Raw genomic sequence first — 26,681 nt, forward strand, 5'->3', positions numbered from 1 at the left:
ATCACATTTTCTGTTTTACTGTTTAGAATACTCATTTAAACATCCTTAAAATATCAATGACTTCCCTTCTTCTCTTTCCATGGTTCATTTTGCATATCGTAAACCCCTGCATATGTTACATAAACTAAACCATTTACTATTCCGTTATTACATCCATCCAAACTTATTTGCACTTATTTGATTTATCTTAATGCTGCCATCGTTTTTCATTTCTGAACTCCTGTCATTATACTGTGTTTTTTTCTTTCTTTCTCTAGAACTATAATTTGCCCCTCCTGCGACTCTCCCCCATCTCTCCATGGGATCCAGAAGCTGAGCTGGTGACGGTGACCAGAGCTGCAGTTTCTCCCTCAGAGGACTGACTAGATGGGGATTTGTCTTATTTCTCTTTTGGAGCTGTTAAAAGCCCTCTTCAGGCAATATCGCCTAGACAAGGAGTGGGGATGTGTCTTTAGCCCAGCCCCCTGAAGTAAAGCAACCCAGTTACCATAATCTGCCGAAGTTTTAGGGGAGGGTAGTACCTCTGGTGGGGGACACATGTGCTCCTTCGGTGGTAGTTTGTCCACCTTTGTTCCCCCATCCTGCACTCAGCTCCCACCTGTGGCTCCTAGAAGATGTCAGTGTGTGACAGCAGCCACATCCCAAGAACAGTAAACTGGCTGGCTAAACCAGGCGAGTGAGTTAGGGACTTCCCCTGCATGCAAAGACAGGCTCTGGCCGATTGAGCGGATAGGACTAATAGTGGGTCTAACGGTCAAGAAGGTGGTTTCTGCATGTGCCGTAGAGGGAAGTGAGGGGCAGATGGGGCTAGCCAACCTAGGAAGGTAGCCCACCGAGCAGAAGGAGAACTCTGAACCTAAACCTCCGCTTTGTGGGATATTTTTGGGAGAAGAAAGGGCTAAGGAGTAAATCCTACAGAAATCCGGAGTGGAGTCCCTAAGGCGGTTGGATGGCACCTTGTACACTGCCTTCTGGCAACTCCTGCAGCCAAGCAGGTGCCCAACATATTGCTCTGCTTTCCTTTGGGCCACACCAGCGAGGCTGAGAGTGGGGTCTTGTCATCTGGGCAGCCTAGGGCCTCCATACACACTGCGTAGGCTTGCACCCAAAGGAGGTCACTTCAGTGCTGATAATGCAGCAGTTTGACTTCACCCTCAAGAGACACCCTCCATTGTCTCTCAAGACAAAACAGATGGCAACAACTGAGAATAGGAATAGTGTAATTCATAGTCCATGTTTTATGTATGTCTGCCAGCAATTAAGTTAATGCAAAAGTCCATCCCACCTACCTTCAGTTCTTGATCAATATAAAAGGTGTGTAGAGAATAATATTATTTGGTTGGTTACTTCGGTGTGTTTGTTTCTTTCCTGCTGCCTGTTTTGTTGTTAATATTAATTGCATTTAAATACCACCTTTTTCTCCAGGTTCTCCTCCTTCTCATTTAATCTCCACAATAACCCTGCGAGGTAGGTTAGTCTGAGAGGGAGTGACTGGCCCAAGGTCACCCAGTGACCTTCCTGGCTAGGTATAGCACTCAGGCTTTTCTTTACATGCTTCACTCAGCAGAATGAACATCTCAAGTTCCTGACCTACTGCCTTGGATTGGTAATGATTAATTTTATTCTCACTCAAGATGCTAGGAACTTAGAACACGTGTTTTACAACTAGGTGGACTGGAGGAAGAAGTTAGGTGGCGGCTTGGGACCAAACTGCCTAAAAGTGTGCCTTATCCATTATCAACCAGGTGGAGGGGCAGGATAGAAACTCAATAAATAAATCCATCTCAGATCCTACAAGTGGCAGGTAAGGCCTTGGTGGTGTACTAGTGGGGAGTACCCACTTGATATTGTCCTTTTCCATGGTGGTTCCCCATTTGTGAGATGTGCCTATTAAAAAATAGGACACTAAACAGGCATAGGAATGCATGCCTAAGAGCCTTGTTTCACTTTCTCAGAAAGAGAGTTTTACAGACAACTGTTGTCAGGTCAGAGCCATTTTTCTTTTATGTTAAAGCAAATTGAAATAGACAATATTATACAATAGAAGCTAGGTCCAGACAACAATGCTGCAACTGTTAATTCCTCTTCTCAAATTGTATTCATAACTGACGTGCATAAGATTGCTCTGCTTACTCAGAAGTAAGATCCACTGAGACTTACTCCTGGGCAACGGTATAAGATGGTTGTTGCTACCTTGAGAAAATTGGATTAACAGAAAATAAAATGGTTACATTTCAGATAACTGTATGCCTGCATCTAAAACTCTGAAATTCTGATTGTTATTGTGTTTTTTATACTGCTCCACATCAAATAGAGAACATTTATTTATGGAAGAAGTACACAAAGTTAAAATGAATACCCTGAAACAAAAACCAGCACAATATTCTGGTTACATATTTACTTTACTGTAAATGGGAAAAAACCTGTGACTGAAATTTCCCCAGACAGAATTTATGGGCATCTCATCTATCCCTCAATGTGACTGCGTCTACCCGTGTTCACTCTCTTTCAAGGAATCTTAAGATCTATGCCAGCTGGAGCAAGCCACTGGTTTTTTTTGCGAGGTCAGTCAAGGATAATTGCTATGTGTAAACAGACATCTATCCTACAGACAGACTGTTATCTAATAGCAAGCTAATACCATATAATGCTTGCATAATAGCCTAGGAAAGATTATGCTAGGAAAAGTCATAGGCGTTCGGAAAGAATCTACCCTGTGAAAAGAAAAGATACCATATTCTTATCGGTACATAAACGCTTGTTAACACAAAAAAGTATCAAATCACTTTTTCTTCAAACATTTATTGAGAGCAGCTTTCTCGATTTGTTTGCTTCTGTCTTCACTTGGGATTAGGAACTTGATCTGATAACAATATAATCAAAGCAGAAAACAGCTTCCATTAGTTTAGCTACTTGTATGCTAATACTGCATGGAAGTTCCTCTGAATGAAGAAGCATGCAGTCACATTTTTCTTTAAAAGTGAAATATTAACATAAAGTACCCTCTTCTTGGCATTTTGATAAAAGCTGTAAAAAAAATCATGCGCTGTATTTTTATATTGTAAACAGCACTGTGATCCTACGATGGTGGTATAGAAATTTAATAAACAACACATATTATTGCTGTTTTTTATTTTTTTATTGTATTGTTGTTCCCATAATCAGAGAATAACTAAACACAATATATAGTGGGTGTCAATAAATTAAGGTTTATTCAGAGTAGATCTATTTAAAGTAATGAATGTGTTAGGTCTACTTAAGTAAAAATTGTTTGAATAGCACCCAGTGCCTTCAAACCTGAATCCTCCAAGTAACATATTTCCAATAAAATATACTTCAGCTAGTATTTAGGAATTGGTCAATGACTGACAGTTGTGTAAAATAAATCTGACAAAACTGCATCATCAACTGTTCTTCAGATTTATTAATGACTGAATAAAATGTGACTGGGGTATATTTCTTCTCATGGGAACATCTCATGCTACAGCCAATTGTGACTAAGGTACTATAATCTGATGTAGCTGAGACTGCAGTATGTGTCTAGTTCTTTTGAAAACACTTACACTGCTGGCTGATCCATTCACCTAGCTTACCCTCTGGAAAAATGTTAAGGGACTGGGGGGGAGGGGAGAGAAAGGCAAGATCTGTCCTGCCCCATGGGTGTGTTACAGGCATGCAAGTCCCGAAGGTGACTGGGTCTTGAAGCAACATCCCAACATCCCTTAAGTGTATGTCCAAGTGGGGAACACAGAGCTCATCCCTGATTACCCCTGGGATGGATCCTGCCCAATGCCCCAACCACCACAGGAGGGCCCATCATACCCTTGCCAAACAAAGGCAGCTATAATTGATCTTAACAAGCCAGGTTAAGATCCTGTAGTCAGATGTCATTGCAGAATGCTGTTTTCAGCTACAAGAAGTGGAAACTAAGTTACTGTAATTTGATAGATTTAAGACCATAGTAGGTTACTACATTTTAGAAGCAGTTATATGGCATTATGTAAATTAAACACTTGCTGATACTGCCAGACATGGTTATAGTATATATACTGGTTCATATAACAGTTTGGGTTACATCAAAGGAAGGTCCTGATGCTACTACTATTCAGAATAGTTTGACACCTGCTTATTGCTAAAATGGTAATTCCAGATACTAATCCACAAAGTGCAAATTTGAGAGTTTATATGCTTCTAAAACCATTATTTTCTGAAATAATTATGGGAAGGTTACTCAAGGTCTGTTGGATAGGTAAACTGAGAATACCACCTGACAACTCATATGCTGTTAGGTCAGTGAAAGGAAATATATCTTGGGTTGTCAGCAGGTACAGTCTGAAATAAATACTGAGAAACTGAATTAAGGTTTTAACATACCACATGGGCAGAGTGTGATACTATGATACTGAGATGGGTTAGTAACGGAGTGCTGATCTGCTGCTGCTTCAGATACAGATTAATTCTGATATTTGCAGAGGAGGGCAGCCAAGATGATAAAGGCTCTGGAAACCAAGTCTTATGAGGAATGCTTGAGGGAGTTGGGTATATTTAGCCTGGAAAAGAGGAGACTGATATGGTAGCCATCTTCAAATATCTAAAGGGCTGTTGCATGGAAGGTGGAGCAAGCTTGTTTTTTTCCTGCTCTGGAGGCTAGAACCTGAACCAATGGATTCAAGTCATAAGGAGATTCCTACTAAACATCAAGAAGAACTTTTTGACAGTAAGAGCTGTTTGATGATGCAATTCCCTTGGGAGGTTGGATGGCCATCTCTTAGGGATTCTTTAGCTGTGATTGCTGCATTACAGGGGGTTGGACTAGATGATTCCTGGGGGAACTTCCAACTCTACAATTCTATGATTAGTGGTGTTTGCCAGTCTGGGGCTGATGGGAGCTGTAGTAAAAAACATATGGAAGACACCAGGTTGGCAAAGATCAGTAATAAACAGTAGTAATTGGCTCCCTATTTACAAAAAGATACTGTCTCTGCTTACATCATGTGGAGCTACAACAACTATTGCTGTCCCAAGGGACACTGACACCACAACCATTCTTTTTGAATGTCTAAAAGGCTAAATATAAACTGTTAATCCTTTAGAGATTGTATGAAATGAAAACCAGGGCACCTCCCACAGGCCACACTGAAGACATATCAGTGTCATGGGAAAAATGGGAACAATCTGATAAATATTCTAAGCACTTGAAGCTGACCTAGGTTGCAGAACAGTGTTAGATGGCGGCTTAAAATTCTTTGTAAATTCTGGAAACAAATAATGGGATTCTCTGTACAACAACACGCCTAAGCATAGATAAATCCAATTGAATTGGTAGCATCATCTTGCGAAGCACCTTCTCTCTAGCATATTACTTGCATAAAGAAACCCAGGAGTAGAAAGGTGGTCACACTGGGTGCTACCCCAAGAATACATGGTGCACATCTCCTTTTCCTCTTGAAGATAATGGTAACTTAATTCTGATACTGACAACATGGATTCTATAAGCCTACTATGAACAGGAAGGGTGAACATGACTTCATACAGTTTTATATTTAGTTTCGGTGTGGTGGCTATCAGAATTGAAGCCAGCTAGAGCTCTAGGCAGTCCAAGATGATAGCTTAATCTAAATAGGAAATTAAAACAACTTAAAACACAAGGCAGCCAATAATATCTCAAATATTTTATTATAGGTTTGTAAGAGGACATAATCTGAAAACTAAAATTATGTAAAACAGTTTTGAAACAATTAATTTTAAAGAAATCTTATTTGTCATTTCAGCATTAGCATAGCTGCAGGTATATATTTTAATATGATTTAATAATGGAAATACTTTACTTAAAAAATTATTTTGAGATAATCACCATAAACGCATTAAACAGCAATTAAGCTAATGTCACTTTTTGTCCTGGTTTGAAAGTTGCTCCACTGGGCCCTTTCCTCTTTGGATTGCGAAAATTATCATAGCTAAAAAACAACAATAGTAGTGCATTACCACCAGAACTATGCTTTGTAAGAAAAGTATTCAGGTGAAATCTAAAGAAGGCCAAATTCTAAGTAAAACCAGAAATACCTAAGAGGCTTCTTTGGCAAAAACATTTAAAAGTAGCAGTTAACATTTTTATTAGCATTCTTCAACTCCCTCTTCCCCATTCAGGAAAACTAACAAACAATAAACAAATTCATTATAGTTAAGTAAGAATTTTAAAGTAATAACAATCAGAGCAAATAACCTATAACTAAGAAAATGTTTAACGTCCACAGAAAACTTTTTTACAACATTTGTTAACAATCACTGGCAAGCTTCGGCAGACTTCTCTTGGAAGCAGAAGCAGCTAGCAAGCCAATGTGGCATAGTGGTTAGAGTGCTGAACTAGGACCTGGGTGATCAGGGTTCAAGTTCCCACTTGGCCATGGAGCTTACTGGGTGACCTTGGGCCAGTCACTGTCTCTCAGTCTAATCTACCTCTCAGGGTTGTTGTGGGGGATAAATGAGGAGAACTGTGTATGCCACCCCAAGCTCCTCAGAGGAAAAAAGGTGTGATATAAATGCAATCAATCAGTCAGTCAGTCAGTCAGTCAACAGTACAAATTGCTGCCACTACTAAGGGCAACTGAGGGAGATGATAAGCATATTCCTGGACGTCACAATGAGGAACTGGAAGCAGGAGCTGTGAGGCTGGAATCATACAGCAGCACAGCTGCTGGCAGGTCAACATGACCATGACTTCAATAATCATCCCTGCTTAAAAAGGTATTTCAAACATTTTACAGTGATAGCAAATGGTGCCCACACTGACAGAAGATATTTCAAGCAATTTCCCCTCCCTTTGCAGCCCCACCCTACAAATCTGTTTCAGAGGTTCCTCTAGCACCACCATCCCCAAGCAGATTTGGGGGGTGGGCAGCCTCCCCTTTCTGCTGATGAAAGTCTTCTGTCAGTGGACAGAACACCACTGGATACAACCTTTAGGGCCCATCATTGAAAAGGAATTTAAAAGAACTTTCATATGCATTTGATAGAAAATCTCCAGCCATTTTAGACGAGTGCCTATCAGTAATCTGTAAGATAATAAAACTTATGTTTCAGGCTTTGGTAGCGCAGCCTCTAGGGCTCCATGTACCAGCTTCTTTCTCATACAATTTCACTGAAACCTCTCGCCACACTACACTTCAGTAAAGTCTTCAGGATGTGTAGACACCTTAAGACAGAAAATGGTATCTGTGTGGCAATAGACTAATAACAGCAACTGTTCCGGAACACGTGTGAGCTTATTTTTAATATTAATAAATAATTTGTGTGATTTCCTTGACACAAGGTACTTACAGTTCAGTAAAATTATTCCAGTCGTCTTGACTAATAGATGGCTTTGTGTTTCCAAGTGCAGTTATCAGGTGAAGCTGAGTAATGCTTAAAGTGTTCTTGCTGGGTACTGATGATGGAGGAGTGACTTCCTCCTGGAAAAAAAATCACATTAAGGGAAAGTACATAAAAGACTGTATTTCAATCCCTGATATTGACAATGGCCCAGTTTATAAGTTGGGGCTAACTTTGATTTGCAGTAACCATAGCTAGAGACCAGACTACAATGTATACACTTATGTATACAGGCAAACTATGATTTAAGCTGTGCTTTTTCTTCCCTGCCTTCCCCAATAGGCTATCCTTTCTGCAGGTAAATTGGCATGTGTTGCTTCGTTACTATTGTTTGGCAACCCTACGCAGTGTGTGTGTGTGGGGGGGGGGGTAGTGAAGTCAAGGAACCTCCAGCACAATGGACAACAGGCCAATTATGCAATTATTCTGTCTGGAGAGATTTCCGCTCCATGGCATGGTGACCTGAAGAGGAAGCGCAACAAGTGTAATCACGGTTTGTCAATCAGAAAATAATACCAAACCACAGTTTGCAGAAACCATGGGCTACCAATCTGGATGTCCTGACTAACCATAGTTAAGGTCTGTAATCTATAGTTTGATGTATGTCTTAACTGAGCCAGTGAGTTTGTCTGAATGCTTCAGGACATTCTCTGAGGCTATGCTTCTTTTGAAATAGCAAAACTTTGCAGTAGTTACTATTACTACTTCTACAACAGAACATTTCTAAAGATCAAAAGAATCAACAAAAAAATGTCTTCCATACCCCATTTTTGCTTCTGTAGTTGGCCTTGATAGCATTGATTTCAGCCCTGAGTTGCTCTATCTGCTCTTGATTAAGTTCTTGATAACCTTCCTGTAAGGCTGTTCTTAGAATTGGGGGCTGATAGGATACTAAATCCTTCAGAGAGATGCTAGCTAAATCATGATTTATGGAGTTTGGTCCCGAGAAACACTGAGAACTCTGTAGAGACAAGTGGGTGGGTGGGGTAACATAATACCGTTATTATTATAGTAATCAATTTTGTGGTTACAGTTACTAATATTTCAGTTATGTTTTTCACAACAACAGTTACATTACCAAAGTTATTTATCAAGCAATATAAGCTTTAGGAAGTATTTTGTTGATCAGATAACTTATTAGTAATATGAAAGTTTAAATATGAATATGTTTCATTTCTAAATACTGTGCATTCATAGGGGATTCTCCCTGGATCAATTCTCATGGGGATGGGACAGGTCCTCATTGTTTTCCCAAAAAGACAAGGACTTGTTGCTGCTTTTGGTCAAGGAAGAATGAGTTCATATTTCAAGTTTATGTTACTCAGAATTTATATCTGTCACCCAGTACTGGCATAGATTGAATTAGTACTGTTTCTCCCCAATTACATTTAGATGCTAGAATGTTTACAGCATCAATTAAGCAAAAGCAGCCAGCTACCATTTCTGAAGCAGTTCCATTGCCGAGCTCTGATTCATAGGAGCTGCCAAAGTAAAGACGATAGATGTTGGACCTTGGATCTTCTGGAAGCAGCTCACACATCTCAAGAGAAACTAGAGATTGCTCCAAGCCTCCTTCTCCATCTCCAGCAGAATCATCTGATCCACTGCTTTGATTTAAGAAAACCATCGATGATAGACTGAGATCGCTATCTGAGCTAGAACCTATTTCCTGCGGATGGAAATTAACAAAATTAGAATTTCCAACTCCGTAGCACTTCCCTCATTCTGGATGTCTGTGTGGCTCTTTATCTTCTGGTCTTCTGGCAGGGAAGAGCTAGCAGTGTGCTGAAGTTAGCAGTGTGCTCAGGACTGCAATACATCAAGGACCACATCTCACCATATGAACAAATCAGGACCCTCATCTTCTGAGGCCCTTCTTCGTGTGCCTGCTCCACAAGAAGTTGGGAAGGTGGCAACACAAGAATGGGTCTCTTCTGTGGTGGCTCCCTGTTTGTGAAATGCTCTCCTTAGGGAGGCTGATCTGGTGCTTTCATTATATATCTTTAGGCACCAGGCAGAAACATTCTTCTTTCAAGTTTTTGGCTAATTAAACAATCTATGGCCTTTTAAACTGGGGGGTTATTGTTTTGTTTATTATGTTATGTGATTTTGTGTTTTTTAAATTGTAAACTGCCCTGTGATCCTCGGTATATAAATTTGCTGTTCAAATAAAAGCAGTCATAAATCCTTAGGCACGCTAAAATTCAGATCTTTGGATCTCATCGTACAACAACATCACAATCAAATCGCTGCACATCACCTTAACATTTCTAGGCACCACTCTTGAAAAGCTAAATTACAGTGGTACCTCGGGTTACAAATGCTTTGGGTTACAAACGCTTCAGGTTACAGACTCCGCTAACCCGGAAGTAGTACCTCGGGTTAAGAACTTTGCTTCAGGATGAGAACAGAAATCATGCAGCGGCAGCGGCGCGGAGGCCCCATTAGCTAAAGAACAGTTTCAGGTTAAGAACGGACCTCCAGAACGAATTAAGTTCTTAACCAGAGGTACCACTGTAATTGGAATATTAAGTATTTTAGTACCCAGGTTACCAGTTTCAGATTGTGGCCAAGCTACTGGACTTCCTGCACTTTAAGATCTGCTTTGGCGTCACCCCTGGTATGCCCATCCCCTAGATTGCTAAGCTGAGTGGCCACAAGGGAAAGAATCTTCCTATGGACCTGGATCAAATTTCTATGTCTCAGGGTTTCCAGAAGGCCATGAAGAACACTCTTTCTCAACTGGCCTTCCAAAGCATGATGGTTTGGTTGAGTTGCATTATTTTTGGCCCTGTTAAAAAATAAATAAATGGAATGTTGATGAGTTTTAGTTTAAGTCTGAAATGTTATATTACTGTATTTCCTTCGGATATTTGGAATGCAAGTCATTTGGGATTTGTTATTTGCCTGGAAAAGCAGCCTAAAATTATTAGTGAGAAATAATTTTACCATTCAAAAATGTTATGGGTAGCAAACTCTTAAGGATTTTTAAGGAAATCCTTTAAATTTCAGTGCACTTACCTGGGGCAAGGTTGAACCAAAATTAGCATGCACGGCCTCCAATTGTGCATTATACAGTAAAGCTTTTAGGTCTGCTCCTGTGAAATGTTCTGTTTTTTCTGCCAAATGCTGAAAATCCACATCATGTGCCAGAGGGAGAGAATGACTCAGTGCTCTTAAAATTTCCAGTCGGGAAGCCTAAGGAAATTAGAAGTAACCCTGTTAATAAAATACTGATTTCTTCCCCTTAGACAGTGCTTAATGTTTTGTTTTTCAGACTTCTGTGTATTTTTCCAATAAGGAAAAGGGCACTGGAGAAGGTAAAACAACATGTGGAAGGACCCAGTGATGTAAACATTATTTTGAATTTTCTATACATTTTCAAGCATCTCTTCTCAACCATAAGGGACTTGCAACTTGCTTTTTATAATAGCACGATGAGATTCTTTGGAAGCCAGATTCTGTACCCACTACCACATTCTGATCTTCTTTTTAACACACCTGTAGATCATAGAATACACACACCAATGCCTACAGACGACAGCATCAAACCTAAGATGAGAAAGGCCTGAGAGAAATCATTAGACTATGCAAGATCATTGCCTTGACATAGAATTCTACCACCACCAATCTAATGAAAAAATAGAATCAAACTTGAATCTGTTTCAAAACAACTTCATCTTATGTTCATGGAAATTCAGCCATCGAAAGCATGGAATGGACATTAATCCACATAGAAGTGAGTCTTCCTTTCAATATTTGGTACAGTGTTTTGTTTCTTACCTGATCAGGATGTGGACAATACAGACACTTATCCAATCGGCCTGGTCTCAACAGAGCAGGGTCAATCAAATCAGGGCGACTAGTGGCCGCTAGTACATAAACTCCTTAGAAAAAGAAAGGGACTTTATTAATAAAATGCCAGCTTAACCTTTTCCTGGAAGAAACAGAGATGATTTGATCATTACCTTCTAAGCCTTCTACTCCATCTAGTTGAGTCAGCAGTTGATTAACAACGCGGTCAGTTACACCAGTGTTATCATGACCTCTTCGAGGAGCGAGGGAATCAAATTCATCAAAGAAAAGTATGCAAGGCTTGGCTGCCTGTGCTCTGCAATAAATACAACACAATTAGGACAAAAGGAATAAACTGACCCTGCCAAGATTGGACATGTGATATCAGCAAGTCTTGTTATTTCACACCTCCCCAACTTACACTTACTAAGCCTGTTTCTTCTCCACATTACAAATCCAGCATCTATTTTCAGCACTACTTCCAAAAACAGAATCTATCAGCAACACCATAAATCTGGATCTAACCTGTTAAATACATCTCGAACTGCTTGTTCACTTGCTCCAATGTATTTGCTGAGCAGTTCTGGTCCCTGTAAAAAAAAAGAGAGAGAAAGAGAAGAATACTCTCTGCAACCTTAGCTATTTAATTAATCAATACTTATAAAGTAAAGTGTATAAACTGTGGCATAACAAAGTACTGTTTGGGCTATGGCAATTAAAGACTGTTTAAAAACATTACAAAATATAGGTTTCCAAAGGAACATACCTTGAACATGAGACTGGTCCAGTAGTTTCTACTTATGATCTACTCTACTGGGATCACATTAACACTGCTTGTTAAAGAGCAGGCAGGCAGGGGGAGGGGGAGAACAAACACACAGAAGGACAGAAAGGAATTGAAACCCATTAAGTAGTGTGCCCAAAAAAAATCTATGGCAAAAATGAAGCTACTTTGTCCAAGGGTTTAAGGTTGCTGTTTGGACTGTGTTGATTTGGACTGTAGAAAGTTGGACTATTTTCTTTAGGCTAAATACCATGGGTCATAATCCAGATGTGTTCATATTCCATATGTATGTGTGCATCACAAACAAATAATTACTAAAACATATGAGAGCTTCTGAAAGACAAACTGTAGCATATAATTTTTATCACCTTATTGGATACTGACTTATGGAACACATCTTTGTATTTTCAGTTACTGCAATAAATCCTGAAAAATCTTACATTCTTACCTTGATGCTGATAAAATTCATTCCACTTTCTCGGGCAACTACACCTGCTAACAAAGTTTTCCCTGTTCCTGGAGCACCATATAGTAAGATTCCTCTTCTTTGTCGTATGGGCAGGTTTGCAAATAATTCTGGATACTGAAAACATATGAAGTCTTTAGAAATTGTGTCTGCTTTAAAAAGTATATGATCCCTTAATAACACCTGTTTAAGAACCTCTGAGCAGGGTAGCTAAGTGTGAAAAATTGGATTCAGTATGCTGAAGAGGGCAGAGATCATCTTGGAAGTCTCTTAGTGCAGACTGAGGTCATGGATCCTGAGTTTCCATAGCCACCACCCACTATGAACCACCATTGGCAGGAGTGGCAGCAACAGCAGCAGATATGTTCTATGCTTATTGATAATGTTTTATTATCTTGCTTTAAATGTGTATTTTATATTGGACTTTCTTCAGCAATGTTTTCTTTTGAAATGTTTAAGATTATTATTTTTTGTTAACTTTGCTGTGTTAAATGTGCACTCTGTCACTGACCACTTTTGTCATGTTTTGTTTGAAACCTTTAAGGTAATATTTTAATATCCTGTTAATTACGTTGCTTTGAGTGTATACTTGACTTTCTTCAGTAATGTTTTAAATCAGTAATGCTTTATTCTGGATTGTTTTCTTTGATGTGTCAATGCAGATTGTAAATCGCTTTGAGATTTTTTTCTTTAAAAATATTACAGTAAGTGGTATAGAAATGAAATGAATAGTAATAATAATTCATAACCCTAACCCTATTATTATTCATGTAGTTCCATAATTACTATTATGATATGCAGCATAATATCAATTTTGGCAAAATCCATATCTGTGGTGGAACCAATGAGTCACCATAACATCTCTATGCTTATTTTGAAATGCGACTAAATGCATCTATCTATAGACTAACATTTGCATGAGTGTTTTATCATCCACAGGTGTTGGGTGTTTTTCTGCATTTCCAGGCTTCAGTTTAGTCTGCTGGGGCATGAGCATTATGAAACAGTCCAATAATGATCAAAGAGCCATATACATATTATTGATATAAAGGTAAAGATACCCCTGACCGTTAGGTCCAGTTGCGGATGACTCTGGGGTTGCGGCGCTCATCTCGCTTTACTGGCTGAGGAAGCCGGCGTTTGTCTGCAGACAGTCTTTCCGGGTCATGTGGCCAGCATGACTAAGCCGCTTCTGGCAAAACCAGAGCAGCACACGGAAATGCTGTTTACCTTCCCACCGGAGTGGTACCTAGTTATCTACTTGCACTTTGACGTGCTTTTGAACTGCTAGGTTGGCAGGAGCTGGGACCAAACAATGGGAGCTCACCCTGTTGTGGGGATTTGAACCACCGACCTTCCGATCGGCAAGCCCTAGGCTCGGTGGTTTAGACCACAGCACCACCTGCATCCCTATTTTTGTCTATTATTCATATAGACAAAAACAAAACACACTGAGTTTTATTTCTGTGGTCATGTTCATAACTACTTCAAATGTGGTGTGTACGGATCCCTATACATATAGTGGTATACCTTCTCTACCTCATATTGACATGTTGGCTATAACAAGAAATAGTCTGCGTTCATAGAGTCCAAAGAATGCCCCATTAAACTGGAATATTTGGCACACATAAAAAGTATGCATTTTTTCACTATGCCTGATGCAAGGCAGCTGAAGATAAGGAAAATACACCCCTAGCAGCCACCGATGAAGAGGGGTGCCATTATTAACCTGGCCTCCTGGGAGCAGCACCACTGCCACGTACCAGAACGTGGCAGGATGATGCAGGACACCTGATTGGCTTCACTGATGTGCCCACACTGTCCTGCACTGTCCCTGGGTCTGGCTGTCATGCTGCTTACAGGATGTCAGGTCTGTAGCACCGCTGCTCCCTGCTGGCAACTCCAGATAACTGCCTCCCACACTGTGCATGATCTGAGGTAGCTAAGCCACCCAGGATTCTTCGTGAACCTTCCTGCCTTAATAATCCTCAGCTGTTGCATCTTCATTCTTTCCTCAGCTCTGCGCATAACCGTCAGGGATAATCTTCTAGTTTATGCCCTTTAACATACCATTGCTGAGAAGCTGTACCGTTCTCCTCTCCAGCTTCTGCAAACTTACATATGAATGAGAAATGGCTGTACTATGGGTGCATATTTGTCCATTTTGGTATAAGAAGCTGTCACCCCCTCAAGCCAGAACCATCAAAGGTCTGTGTTCCTACAAACACCTACCAATGGCAGACACAACTGTAAGAGAAAAGTACCTTGGCAGGCAATTGGATAGTATCTATAAGCACTTGCTGTATCTCCTTGAGGCCACCAATTCTATCCCAGCCAAACTCCTGAGGCTTATGAAGGTTAACGTTTCTCAAAGATGTTGGGGTAAAACCTTCTAAAGCTTTTTGGAAGTCTGATGTTGACAGAATCAAATCTGTTAAAATGGATAAACACATTCACTTTATGATTTTTTACACCGAAATATTACATTATATTATGCACATTTTTTTCTGAATACTTCATAAAATTATTATACATACCTTCTTTTTTACATGTTCCTTTGGTAGAAACACATGAGTGTACAGCACGTTCAACTAACATTGTCAGATCTCTAGCTACAAATCCTTCTGTTTCCTTTGCAATTAGATGGAGATCAAGATTACAAAACTTGTCTATATTGGAGTCAAGTTTATTTTTTATTATGGAATGAAGTATTTCACATCTTTGTCCCTGGAAAAAAAATACAGTAAATTTATCTGTAGCCTAACTTCAAAGAATTGAAGAAAAATAAGAAGACTGGCCAAATTTCAAATTAATTAAAACGGATAGATTCTGAAGAAATAATAAAATGCAGATCTGTGCATTCAACATACAGTATCACATTTTATACCGAGATCTTAAACAAAATTACTGGGAATTAGATTGCATGGTTTTAAGATGCTTTTATTAAAACATAATTTATTGCTTATACCTGATTTGGAGCCTGGATATGTTGGAAACACTGAAATATGTGAATTCCTTGAGCAGAAATCATGGAAGAATGAAGTGAATGCTCAGATAGGCTTGTGGCAATGAGTGCGATCAAACTGTGCATGGAAATAACTTCTTTTATCATATCTGTCAAAACTAGGAACAGAAATACAAATCAATTCAAACTTCATGGATGGCCATATAAAATAGCAGCTACCTCTCAATTTTAGTGTTACAGAAACAGCATCTTCTTTTATTTGTGTGCATTGTCTGTTCCAATAAAGTTCCAGAAGCTTGAAATTTTCTTTGTATCAGCTGTTAATAACCTAACAAAGCACATTCCCACACTGTATCCAGAAGTATTACAGCACAAGCATATACTTATCTACTCATAAGTAAGTCCCCTGGAATTCAATAGGTTTACTTCCATATAAAGAATTACAGCTTTAATATACAAGAGCAAATCATAACCTTAACCATAACATTGTACCAAATGCTGAATATATTGTTGATAACCTGCAAATACAGATACACTATGTAGAGTTGTGCTGATTACTAAGACTATGCAAGTGCTGGATTATGCTGTTTCTTTCAAAAACATTCAAAAGCTAAAGATCAATATTACTTGGGCCAGGGCACATTCCCAGAGGTGGCTATTCTTTTTAGCCGGGGGCTGCATGGCAGCAGTGGGTGTAGCAAAAAGAACAGCCATGGCCATTGCATACTCTTTCACACACATATGAGAGCACATCTAAAAACAAGCAACAGAGCTCCCCATTCTGCAGTTGATCCGGGCAGATCAAGAGGAGCAGGGAATGTGGTTTTCTCCACATTGCGTGGAAAATTCATTTCAAAGTTTAAAATATTGCTAGCTTTCATGAAGCTATGAACAACACATTGTGATCTATTCAGGACCTTGCAAAGGTCAGATGTTTCCAATCACAGGACAGTTAAAGCAAAAACAACTCAGTAATGGTTGGTAAACCATTACCATGAGCAAGGCGAGTACTCTGGACAGCTTCAGGACTGTTCTCATGCTCCGGAGCAAGGGGTACTCCAACTATGTGATCAAGGTCATCTAGCAAAACAACAGATGGTTGTTTCCATCCTGCCTCTAGAAAAACTTCTTCCAGTTTTTTCCGTATGTTTTCTAATCTCTTTCCTGAAAAACAAATATAGTGATTAGAACGACACAGAAGAAAAATGTGCCAACTTCCAATACAATCTATGATTTGGCAAGATTATGGGTCAGAGACTAGCTTGTATATGACATTTTCATTATACCAAGAGGTCTTAAAATTACCCTATTGTGGACCTCCTTTAAGATATTTCCTATCTTCTATCTGCTGAACATATAAGGAAAGCTGGTGCAGAATAATATAATTCACTAGTCTGAATCACTCTGCTGCCATAAACTCACAGAATGGTCACAGGCAAGCCATTCTCTCAGCCTCAGTCCTCCATCAGCAATATGTGATGAATACACTAGCCTATTTTACATAAATAAATAAAGTTAGTTCAGTGGGACTTTTCCCCAGTTAACTGTGCACAGGACTGCATCTTAATTGACACAAAATGAAGTAGTACAAACATCAGAGACATAATACATAATAATATAAATAGATCACATATTTCAAACTGGGGTGAGGTGGGCAGAGGAAAGAGGGAAGAAAGGCCCAGACAATATTCTTGATGCTGCTTTTGAAATAGATTTTTTAAAACAAGAAGGTTCTGGCTCCTACCTGCTTATGTGACCAATCTAATAACAGCAAGGCCTAAAATGTGAATATTAAACCAGTGGGGTGGGACTCAGGGTTTGGGCATAAGACCCAAGTTCAAACGTACTGGGTGGCTACAGAGAAGACACATTTTCAATATAGCCCAAACTCTTACCAGTTGTTGCTATGATAAACAAAAACACTAGGAATAGTATTTATTTAATTATATGTGTTAGTTGCTTTTCTCACAAAATGACCCAAAGCAACTTACATTAAAACCAAATAAAGAACTTCCAATAAAAATCTAAAAATAAAGCTGAACAGATAAAACAGATCAGGACTTGCTGATCTCACCCAACTAAAAGGGGCCACAATGCCGCCATTAAGACAAAAGTATTCACCTGGTGCCCAAAAACAGATAAGGGTGGTGCTAGGCATGTCTCCCTGGGTAGAGCAGACCACAAGCTGGGAGTCACTGAAAAGGTCTGATCTAATTAACTTGGTAACTTACCCTTTTAGTTTAATTGTATTCTGAACATCCTACAAGAAGGGAGACAGTTGTATCCATTACCTCTTAAAGCTTTGCAGTCAACTACTTCCACATGGGCATCCAGTCTATCAAATGCTTCTTTGCAGATGGCTTTTGCTAAAGTTGTCTTGCCACTTCCCTGTAAAATAAATCAGGGCTAAAAACTCCTAAAATAATACCCAAATTGAAAAACTATCAAAGTTTGCTACTATGGTTTTCTATTTCTGTAATATTTAACCTGATGGTGTAAAATCACGAAGATTCAAAGCAATCTGTTCAAGTCTACCAGATCCAATGTTTATTTATAGCCCTTGGAAAAACAAAGCCTCTATGTGTGCATGCACATGCACATTTTGCTTTCTTCCTCTCTATCTAGGGGTAAGGGGAAAGTGATCCAAGGGTGGAGGGAGAGAAGCATGCAGATGGAGGAATTTCCATGGCACTCTCTCAAAATTCTAAATGTACTCACATGCTCAGAAAGATTGACAACCACTTGAATTGGACTAATGATAAAACCCAGAATTTATTGGGTGCTAAAACAGTGAAATGTAAAAGTTTTACCTTTGCTCCAGTAATCAGGATACCTCCACTGCATAGTCCTGCAGATATGGGAGCTAGCTTTTGAGACAGTGGTCGTTTCAAAAGGCTGTGAGATACATGCTTCAAAGAAGATACTGCTAAATTATCAACTCCTCTGCAATGGAAATGTTAACAGAATTGAGTGCCCTCTCAATGCACTGTAGTCAAATTAAATCGTATAAAATTAAAAGCTTGGCTATTTTAGAGTACTCTCTGTCTTGATTATTTATAGAACTGTAGCCAATGACCCAGTTGCAATATTTGCTACTGTACTGCACACACTGGCGGCAACTGCAGAATAATGTCTGCCATTAAGAATGTCAAACATTCATTTTGAAAAAGTTTCCATGTATGTGAAGAAATAATCCTGCATATGACTTCACTATTTGCTGCACCCCATTTTATGTGTGTTCAGATAGACCAACCACACCAGCAAAACCTGTATTAGAGGGCACAGGTGTGCCAAATACTTGCCCAATTTCTGAGTCATGAGATTAGAACTATATGTGTGTTTAAATCTTGACAGTACTCTACGGCTAATCTAATGTTCTCTTTAGCTACGACGTTATTGACATCTAAAATGCTTCATATTTAAATTACACATTTAATATTTATTTTTGCACAGCTTTTTATTGTTGATTTTTTTATTCTAATTTGTGATAGTATTAAAATGTCTCACCCCAAACAGTTCAGACCAAACCATGGAAGAAGCTGCTCACAAGAAGATTGTGCACCACTGCCATTGGCTACTGAGGTCACAGGATGTACCAGAACCTACACAAAAGAAGACAGTCACTATTTAGAAGTGAGGGTGCCTTTTTAGAACATGCTGTCTGTCTGTGTGTGTGTTTGTGGATGAGTAGAGAAATACTGAATACATACGCCAATAAAATTCAGAATGGGATTTTACTGTAAGAAATCACATAGAAGAAACTTGTCTCCCAAGAAGCTCAGGATTGTAGTGGGTTTGTCCTTTGGATAAATAGCCAAATAGTATCTAATTACTACACTACATTTAAAATACCAAGTGATTTTCAGATTTCCTTGTATTCCAAGTCCATCCAGACTCTATGGCAGCCTTCCCCAACCCAATACTCTCCAGAAGTTTTGAACTACAACTCCTAGCAATCCCACTCAGCAATCCCACTCAGTCAAGGGCAGTGGAACCTGTAGTCCAAAACATCTGGTTGGTTAGTAGAAGCAGGAAAGCTGCTGTACAGTTTTCACTCCATCAATTCTACAATGAAAATTAAAGTTGTCATTACAATATAGAAAACTGAAAATTAGAAAACAATAAACACACTTCAAAAATCACACTTCAAAAAGTGAGAGAACTACAAGGTTGCTTTGGAAGATGGGGGCAGGTTGCTGCAAAACCTTTCCTTAATCTTCTTAAGGGAACTTGAATTTATCATCCAATGATGTTCATTGTGACTGAATTTATGTACAGATTATCACAAGAGTCTCCTCTCCTGCAATGCTTCATGTACAATGAGTCAAAAACCAAAACGAATACAAAAGATACCCTAATAAACAGAATTGCGCTGTTGATATAATTTAAGTTATTGGATACCTGAAATAAGTGATATTTACTTGCATATTTGTCTTCTGCAACAAGCTGGGACTCAGGATGTAAGTATTTTTTGCCTTCTCCTCTTCAGAAGTAATGACACTGAGGACAAAGTCCTCCATACCTTTCAAAACATAATGGACACATCAATTTGCTTCTGATACAAAATAGTAAATTTTAATACCTTGTAGATCTTGTATTATACACTGGTAAACCCTAGCTCATGCAAAAGGGTTTCAATGTGTATGTAAGTATTTTTGTGGCTAAAAGCTTTGATCACACTTTGATTCACTGGCAAAGACCCATTTAATGGTTGACCATAGGTGAGAGTATGGATCTTTATTTATTGGAAGCACCTTTATTTAAATACAGTAGTTAAGTAACAGATTGAAAAGACAATGATAAATAACTCATGATTTTAATTGGTGATTTTTTAAAAAAAGAATCAAATATATTTTCATAATTGGGTAGAAATATATTCACAATCACTGCTAAGGGCAGTTCAGCTTACCATCTTTAAGCGCTAATTGTATATCATTCGTGCCTGCTATTAGCAAGGGAAGTTTGCCATAATCCTCTATCCACAAATTAAAGGCATTTTTAATTTCATCGTCGCTGATATCTTTATTCTAAAATGAAGAAAGGATGAGAAGCATTGTTAGTTCAGTAAATATTCCTAACACTTTCACACAATGAACATTTGCTCATTCAAGTATACAAGGGTCAGAAGTGCTAAGAACTGAGGCAATTCATTATGTGAGGATTTACTAGTGGCCCCAGTTTTATCCAAATTATGATTATCTTCTTTATTATTTCCTAAGGAAAAATCTATACTGAAAAAAGAGTTTAAATATTAAATTTTATAGTGTTCAAGCTCTTGATTGTATATGCAATAACCATTTTAGTTCACTTGTGACATTACTGCTCCTCAACAGTCTAAATCAGGGGTTAGCAACCTTTTTCAGCTGTGGGCCGGTCCACCATCCCTCAGACCATGTGGTGGGCCAGGCTATATTTTGAAGAAGAAGAAAAAAGAACTATGCCCCACAAATAACCCAGAGACGCATTTTAAATAAAAGCACACATTCTACTCATGTAAAAACACCAGGCAGGCCCCACAAATAACCCAGAGATGCATTTTAAATAAAAGGACACATTCTACTCATGTAAAAACATGCTGATTCCTGGACCGTCCGCGGGCCGGATTTAGAAGGTGACTGGGCTGCTTCCAGCCCCTGGGCCTTAGGTTGCCTACCCCTGGTCTAAATAAACTCCTTATATTCTTATGAAGAACCGGTAACCATAGGTTGATAATGCCTTTGGAATAAATTGTCTCAAATAATAGCATAATGCAATATGAATTTCACCAACTTGTAAAGACACATGGAAGCAGCTTAACAAATAATTACAGTCAAGAATGCAAACTCACTAAAGATTTTTTGGGATACAATCTAATAGATGAGGGAATTTTAGGATCCAAGTTCACTGATGTGATTCTGACAGCTGAATGCATTTCTATGTGTAGTCTCTCTCTCAACCCTTCTGGTATCTGAAATAAAGTTAAGAAAAACAAGAAATATGAAAGAATAAATGCTGAAGACTATTCTACACATTTCACACTTCAAAGGTATATCCACCAGTGTTGTACTCGAAGTTTTTATAACTTAAGAATGACTTAATTTTTTAAGATTTCAAATGTACCTGAAGATTTCAAATACCTTGACTGTCCATCAAATGTAATTTAAGCCTCCTCAGTTTCAGTTAGTAAAGGAGTATAACGATTTCAATTAAATAAAACAAACCAGACAAGTATATTTTTTAAAAAGAAATGGTTTGAAACTGTATGTTGGGCTCCACCCAGAGTGGCTGGGGCAACCCAGTCAGATGGGTGAGGTACAAATAAATTATGAATTATTATTGTTGTTGTTATTATTATTATTATTTTCAGAATAGATCCTATCGAAGTTAATGGAACTATTATAAGACAACTATTGTGGCTTGGAGATGGTACCACTGTGATCCTGTGGACACTTCTTTATAAATAATCCACTATAATCTGTAGATCTTATTTCCAAGTAACCATTTAAAAAAATGTAATATTAAGCAACGATTCAACACTTGACTTAAAATCTTTAATCTTCTGTAGGCTTCTGAAATTGGACTAACCCAAACTCTTCCGACATGCAGTTGTTCCATGTTGTTATTACATATTATAGCACTCTTTAGATCCTCAAATCCATTCCATATTATTTGTACAATAGATATCTCATTGGATTCTTGACTTTTACTAGGGCCGGATTGCTTTTTGTCTTCTCCATTGATCATCTGTTTTTCTTTCTTTGACATTACATTCTGCTTTGACTCTTGATGCTGCTGTCTTGGAGAGAGCAGTGTAGTGATTTTCCCGTAAGACACTTTAATATTAGCTTCTAAAGCAGGGAATTCTAGATTCCATGGAAATACATGAATGGCGTTGCATTTCTGAAACGTACATGTTGCCAATGTATTTTGCACACTGGGGGGCTGAATCTGGCATACTCTGAAAACAGAATCCATATGAATCAAGTTTAGCAGCCCATCTTTGGCAGCATTCAGTTCACCTGTGTCACGAGAAGCCTCCTGTTCTTTGTCAGAGGAGAAAATGTTCCCAATTAAATTCCATATGTTTGGCAGGACACTTGCAGTTAATGACGCCTTTGCATCTGGCTTAGGCTCTTGGACTCCCGTATTTAAATTAGTTTCTTTGGCACATGATTCCTTAGTTGTTGCTGTTGGATCCAACTTGGTTTTAGGAACATTGTCCTGTAAGATGTCACTTTTTGTGGAAGGCAGCATGGTGGAACTTGCTTCATACTGACGTACTTTGGGGCGTATGAAAAGCTCTGTACGAGCTTCCAGTCTCCCATAAAGAGCAGCAGGTTTTAGAGTAACTGGAATTAAAGAGGGGCAAGTTAATACATATGCCACCTTACAATTATTCCTGCAAAGTTGTAGGAAGACTTGCATGAACACTTACCAATCTGGATATAAATACAAGTGTGTTGTTCAACCCACACTGGGAAGACAGCTTTGGGGAAAACTATTCGAATTTGGTCAAGAAGATGGCTTTCAAGTGAGAAAGCATGCAGCTCCTACAATACATTGCAGAATGTTAGAAAACATTTCATATTAGAACTCAATTGTGTTTCATAATGAAATTTGTATACTAAACTGGATCTGAACCATAAGGAAAACAACAAGAGGAAACACTCAGAAAAAACATTAGAAGTGGGGGGGGGGAGTGGGAGAGGACAGGAATGAAGAACACCACCCTGTTTAAAAGCATTAGGAGAGCTAAATAATTTAAATTTCTGTATTACCAGGATCTCCCAATCATCGGCTGAGAGGGGTTCCACTTCTACTTGCTGACAGGACAAGACTTGAGAACAGGGCTCGAGGAAGATCTGCCAGACAATAAACCTTTTTGAAAAAATACTCTCAATATATTTACATAAACAATGCAGTGGAGATGAAGTGAGTCATGGAGTTACTGACAAGGGGGATGAACCACAAGCACTTGCATGTAACCAAATTGCATTATAAGTTTTTCACCATTTATTGTTCAGCAGTATTGCTTGTTCCCCTTGGAAAATCAACAAACCATTTCCCAGCTTTCCTTTAAAAAGCAGTTTGCGACTTGGTTCAGGACATTGTCAAATGCTAAAAGGTTGGATAGAAGACACTTTTACATGTTCATGTTCATGAAACAATCAACTCACTAAATATGAACAAATCACCCTGATATAGAACAGCTGTAATTCATGCATGGAAGCAGCTCTCAACGTTATATATTTATTGATTTGGTCCTGTAAAAATAAGTACATGCTGTGCCAGGCAAGGTAAGGGGAATCCCAGCTTTTAGAACCAGGGGTTGTGCTGGTTTCAAACAAGTACTTTCAAACAAGCTTTCAAACAAGTACTTTCAGTTCTGATAAACTTTTGGGGAGAGGGAAGGCTGATTCCAGTCACTGCTGTTTCCCATCACAGATCGTAACTGGCAAAACTAGCAGTACTCTCCATCTGTCATTGAGATCTTTGCACACAGCTGCCTTTGCACAGCTGAATACAAAGAACCTGAAACTGGGGCCTGCATATTTTGCAGATACAAAGCAAACAAAAATGTACAAATGAATAGAAGCCATAGAAAAAGACTCATTTCAAAAGTTACTTGCTCTATATTTTTGTCCCATTTTCAGTATTACCCTAAATGTTAAACACCAGCTCCTGCAATTCAGGTTTGTGAACCCTTATTTGCAAAAGCTTTACTAAAAACAATTTTGACATTACTCAGTAGACAGATGGAGACCAATGATTATGAAATATATTTGCCTAGTTTAATATTGTAGTCCAGGCAAGAAAATAAAAGTTGACATTCCAAACCTGTTGCCCATCTTTGATGCCAAGTTTCTCTGCAAGTTGTCTGTTCATTTCTACAACATTTCCAGCATGCTGACCACAATGTCTGATTTCTGTCCAGCCCAAGAAAACAGGCTGATTGCCCCAAGACGCTTTCACAGCTTGATCCTGTTAATGCCACAGAAAACAGATAGATGTTAAATAGCATAGCAGCCCGTAGTACCCATAATTCTTTTTCCAGCTATCTATATGTGAGAGCGCAAATAGCATCAAGAATTATTCAGCAAAGGGAAACTTTATATGACACATTTCTGTACAGAATTCTTATTTACAGGATATTAATCTTGTAGAAAACATACATTATTTTGGAACACTAATGTGATTAGTGTATCTTTTATGTTCGAGCAAATAAGTAAATGCAAGAGCTGTTTGACAGTGGAACAGACTTCCATGACAGCTGGCGGACTCTCCGTCCTTGGAGATTTTTAAGAGGTTGTATGGCTATCTGTCATGTATGATTTAGTTGAGATTCCTGCATTGCAGGGGGTTGGACTAGATGACCCTCAGGGTACCTTCCAACCATACAATTCTATGATAAAAAATTGATTTTTGGGGAATGCTAATGAAATTAGTGCAGTCCTGTGTTTGATTGGATGCATGTGCTGAGCTTTTCTATGAATGGGCTCCCTCATCTACTTCAATTGAGAAAACGACCCATGTGTCCAAAGAGATGTCTACAAAGACAGTCAGATCCCTCTACTGAAACAAATGGAAGAATTGCTGTGGTTGGTGGAGTTCCACAAACTCTGAAGACTTTGTACCCAACTGTTGAGCCAGGCCAACAGTCTTGCAGTTTGTAAACTCATCATGTATAAGTTCCAAATGCTTTTCAGCCCTTATTTCATACGAACATGTACGTTTTATACAAGGATTCCCAACACCAATATACTGCAATGGCAAAACACCTAACAATGTTGCAGGAGGTGTTAATGACATTATGAAACTGTGCCTTCATCTACAAAGATGTATGTACAGTTCAATTCGGGGGTGGGGAACATGAGACTCTTTGCCTAATTTTATGCAAGTGGGAGGTGACTGGAGAAAAGAAGGGTGGATGGGGTGGCAGGAAGAGAGGGAGATAAAATGGATGGAGTGATGGAGTAGGGGAACCCTCTGCAAGTGAACAGTTCAGACCTCTGGCAAGGGTAATATATATGGGGAAGAAAGATGCTACAGAGGCCACTAACAGGCAACAGTGAAGCTTAACAAGCCTGACCAATATCCTCCATGAATCAAGGGTGTACCACTGAAAGTGCATTAGTTACCCATGTTTTATATCTTTTTTGGCTACTATTGATTTTAATAATCTTTTAAACTGTTTTTATTGAGAACATTTATTTAGACACAGAAAGCATATTTTTGTTCCTTTATGAAGCAAGCAGATAAATTCAATAATTTGAGTTTTTAATTAATTTCAATGTCAGTAGTCCATTTCAAGAATATCTGCAAGATGGAATGGAAAAATCATTTCACATAATTCTTCTTTGCACTGAAGTTAAGACTTCGTCCCACTAGTGTTACCAGGACCCTTACAGAAGAGCACCTCCTAATTGGATGCAGTAGCTGCTGTACCCTATATAAGGTAAAGGGGGGGGGGTTCAACCCACGTGCGCATGTCTGTGAAAGAGAGCAACAGTGTCAGATATGGGACACCTGTTCCTTTACAAACACTGGGAAGCTAAAGAAAGGATGCCAGGTTCTCTCACTCTTAACAACTGCAGTGGCGACATAATGAGCATGACATAACAAGAACCTTTAATTTTGTGTTCTTCTACCTTCTGCCCTGCGAATAAAGTCTCTCACAGGCCCCACTGTATCCTGAACCCAGTCACCTGAGAACCACACCCCACAGCGCCAAGAGGGCAAAGAGGATTCCACCGAGCCCCCCATTCCCCACTGCTGCCATAGCAACGGGACGCCAGGACGCTGGCAAGGCTGACGAGAAAGAAAGGGGCGACTGAACGTCGCCAGAAGACGACGAGGAGAGCAAACGTGAGAATGAGACGGCTGCCCACGTTACCATAGCGACATGACATGGGGGGGGGGAGGCTGGATGAGGAGATAGAAAAGGCCCTCAGAGAAATGAGCCAGGGCGAATTCCCATGATCCTCTCTGCCCGGATAAAGCCGCCCTCCCCCGCGTTCCTGTACCTGCTGCAGACGGAGGCTGGAAGCCAAGCCAGGCGGCAGGTGCAGGAAGCAGTCCCGGGCGCCGCTCAAGGAGACGCTCGCCGTGGCTGCCCCGGGGGCTCCCACCCCCCACATGGCAGGCGCCGGCCCTGCGACCGCGCGGAGCCCCGTGCGGCTCACGCTAAGGGCCGCAGGACATGTACTTGCTGCTGCTGCCGCCGCTGTTCCTTCCTGCTTCTCGAGCGGCCCACCCTCTTTGCCCGCTCGCTGTGATTGGCTGAAGCGGTTCGGCCCCTTGTTTTGTTTCCTGGTTCGGTTCAA

At 39.5% G+C, this 26,681-nt stretch overlaps 1 protein-coding gene across 4 annotated transcripts; it reads right to left on the minus strand.

The window, feature by feature from the left end:
- Positions 1 to 5,657: 5,657 nt before the first annotated feature.
- On the minus strand, positions 5,658 to 26,628 carry PEX1 (peroxisomal biogenesis factor 1). 4 transcript variants are annotated; one of them, XM_053359397.1, is made up of 24 exons: positions 26,382 to 26,628; positions 24,196 to 24,339; positions 23,136 to 23,219; positions 22,793 to 22,907; positions 21,943 to 22,706; positions 21,206 to 21,325; positions 20,288 to 20,405; positions 19,800 to 19,900; positions 18,886 to 18,980; positions 18,189 to 18,321; positions 17,670 to 17,766; positions 16,372 to 16,542; positions 15,382 to 15,536; positions 14,951 to 15,140; positions 14,678 to 14,844; positions 12,396 to 12,530; positions 11,689 to 11,753; positions 11,337 to 11,479; positions 11,152 to 11,255; positions 10,390 to 10,566; positions 8,807 to 9,037; positions 8,132 to 8,329; positions 7,318 to 7,448; positions 5,658 to 5,957 (listed from the first exon to the last, which is right to left on the minus strand). In XM_053359397.1, exons 1-24 carry the CDS (start codon positions 26,493 to 26,495, stop codon positions 5,876 to 5,878), a joined length of 3,834 nt encoding a protein of 1,277 aa, XP_053215372.1. In that variant the 5' UTR covers positions 26,496 to 26,628; the 3' UTR covers positions 5,658 to 5,875. The 4 variants fall into 4 exon arrangements, with proteins under 4 accessions (XP_053215372.1, XP_053215371.1, XP_053215374.1 ...); XM_053359396.1 differs by lacking the exon at positions 26,382 to 26,628 and adding an exon at positions 26,064 to 26,282; XM_053359399.1 differs by lacking the exon at positions 26,382 to 26,628 and adding an exon at positions 26,007 to 26,081.
- Positions 26,629 to 26,681: the final 53 nt, after the last annotated feature.

Source organism: Podarcis raffonei, chromosome 12, assembly GCF_027172205.1.
Source record: "Podarcis raffonei isolate rPodRaf1 chromosome 12, rPodRaf1.pri, whole genome shotgun sequence".
In the NCBI taxonomy this organism is placed as follows: Eukaryota; Metazoa; Chordata; class Lepidosauria; order Squamata; family Lacertidae; genus Podarcis; species Podarcis raffonei.

Excerpts from the sequence above, each read along its gene's own strand:
- PEX1 (XM_053359396.1), bottom strand. The coding sequence starts at position 26,267 with ATGTCATGTCGCTATGGTAACGTGGGCAGCCGTCTCATTCTCACGTTT. Across the intron at positions 23,220-24,195 it reads GCATCAAAGATGGGCAACAG|ATCTTCCTCGAGCCCTGTTC; the intron begins GTTTGGAATGTC and ends ATTGTCTGGCAG. Across the intron at positions 15,141-15,381 it reads ATATCCAGGCTCCAAATCAG|GGACAAAGATGTGAAATACT; the intron begins GTATAAGCAATA and ends TTTTTTTTCCAG.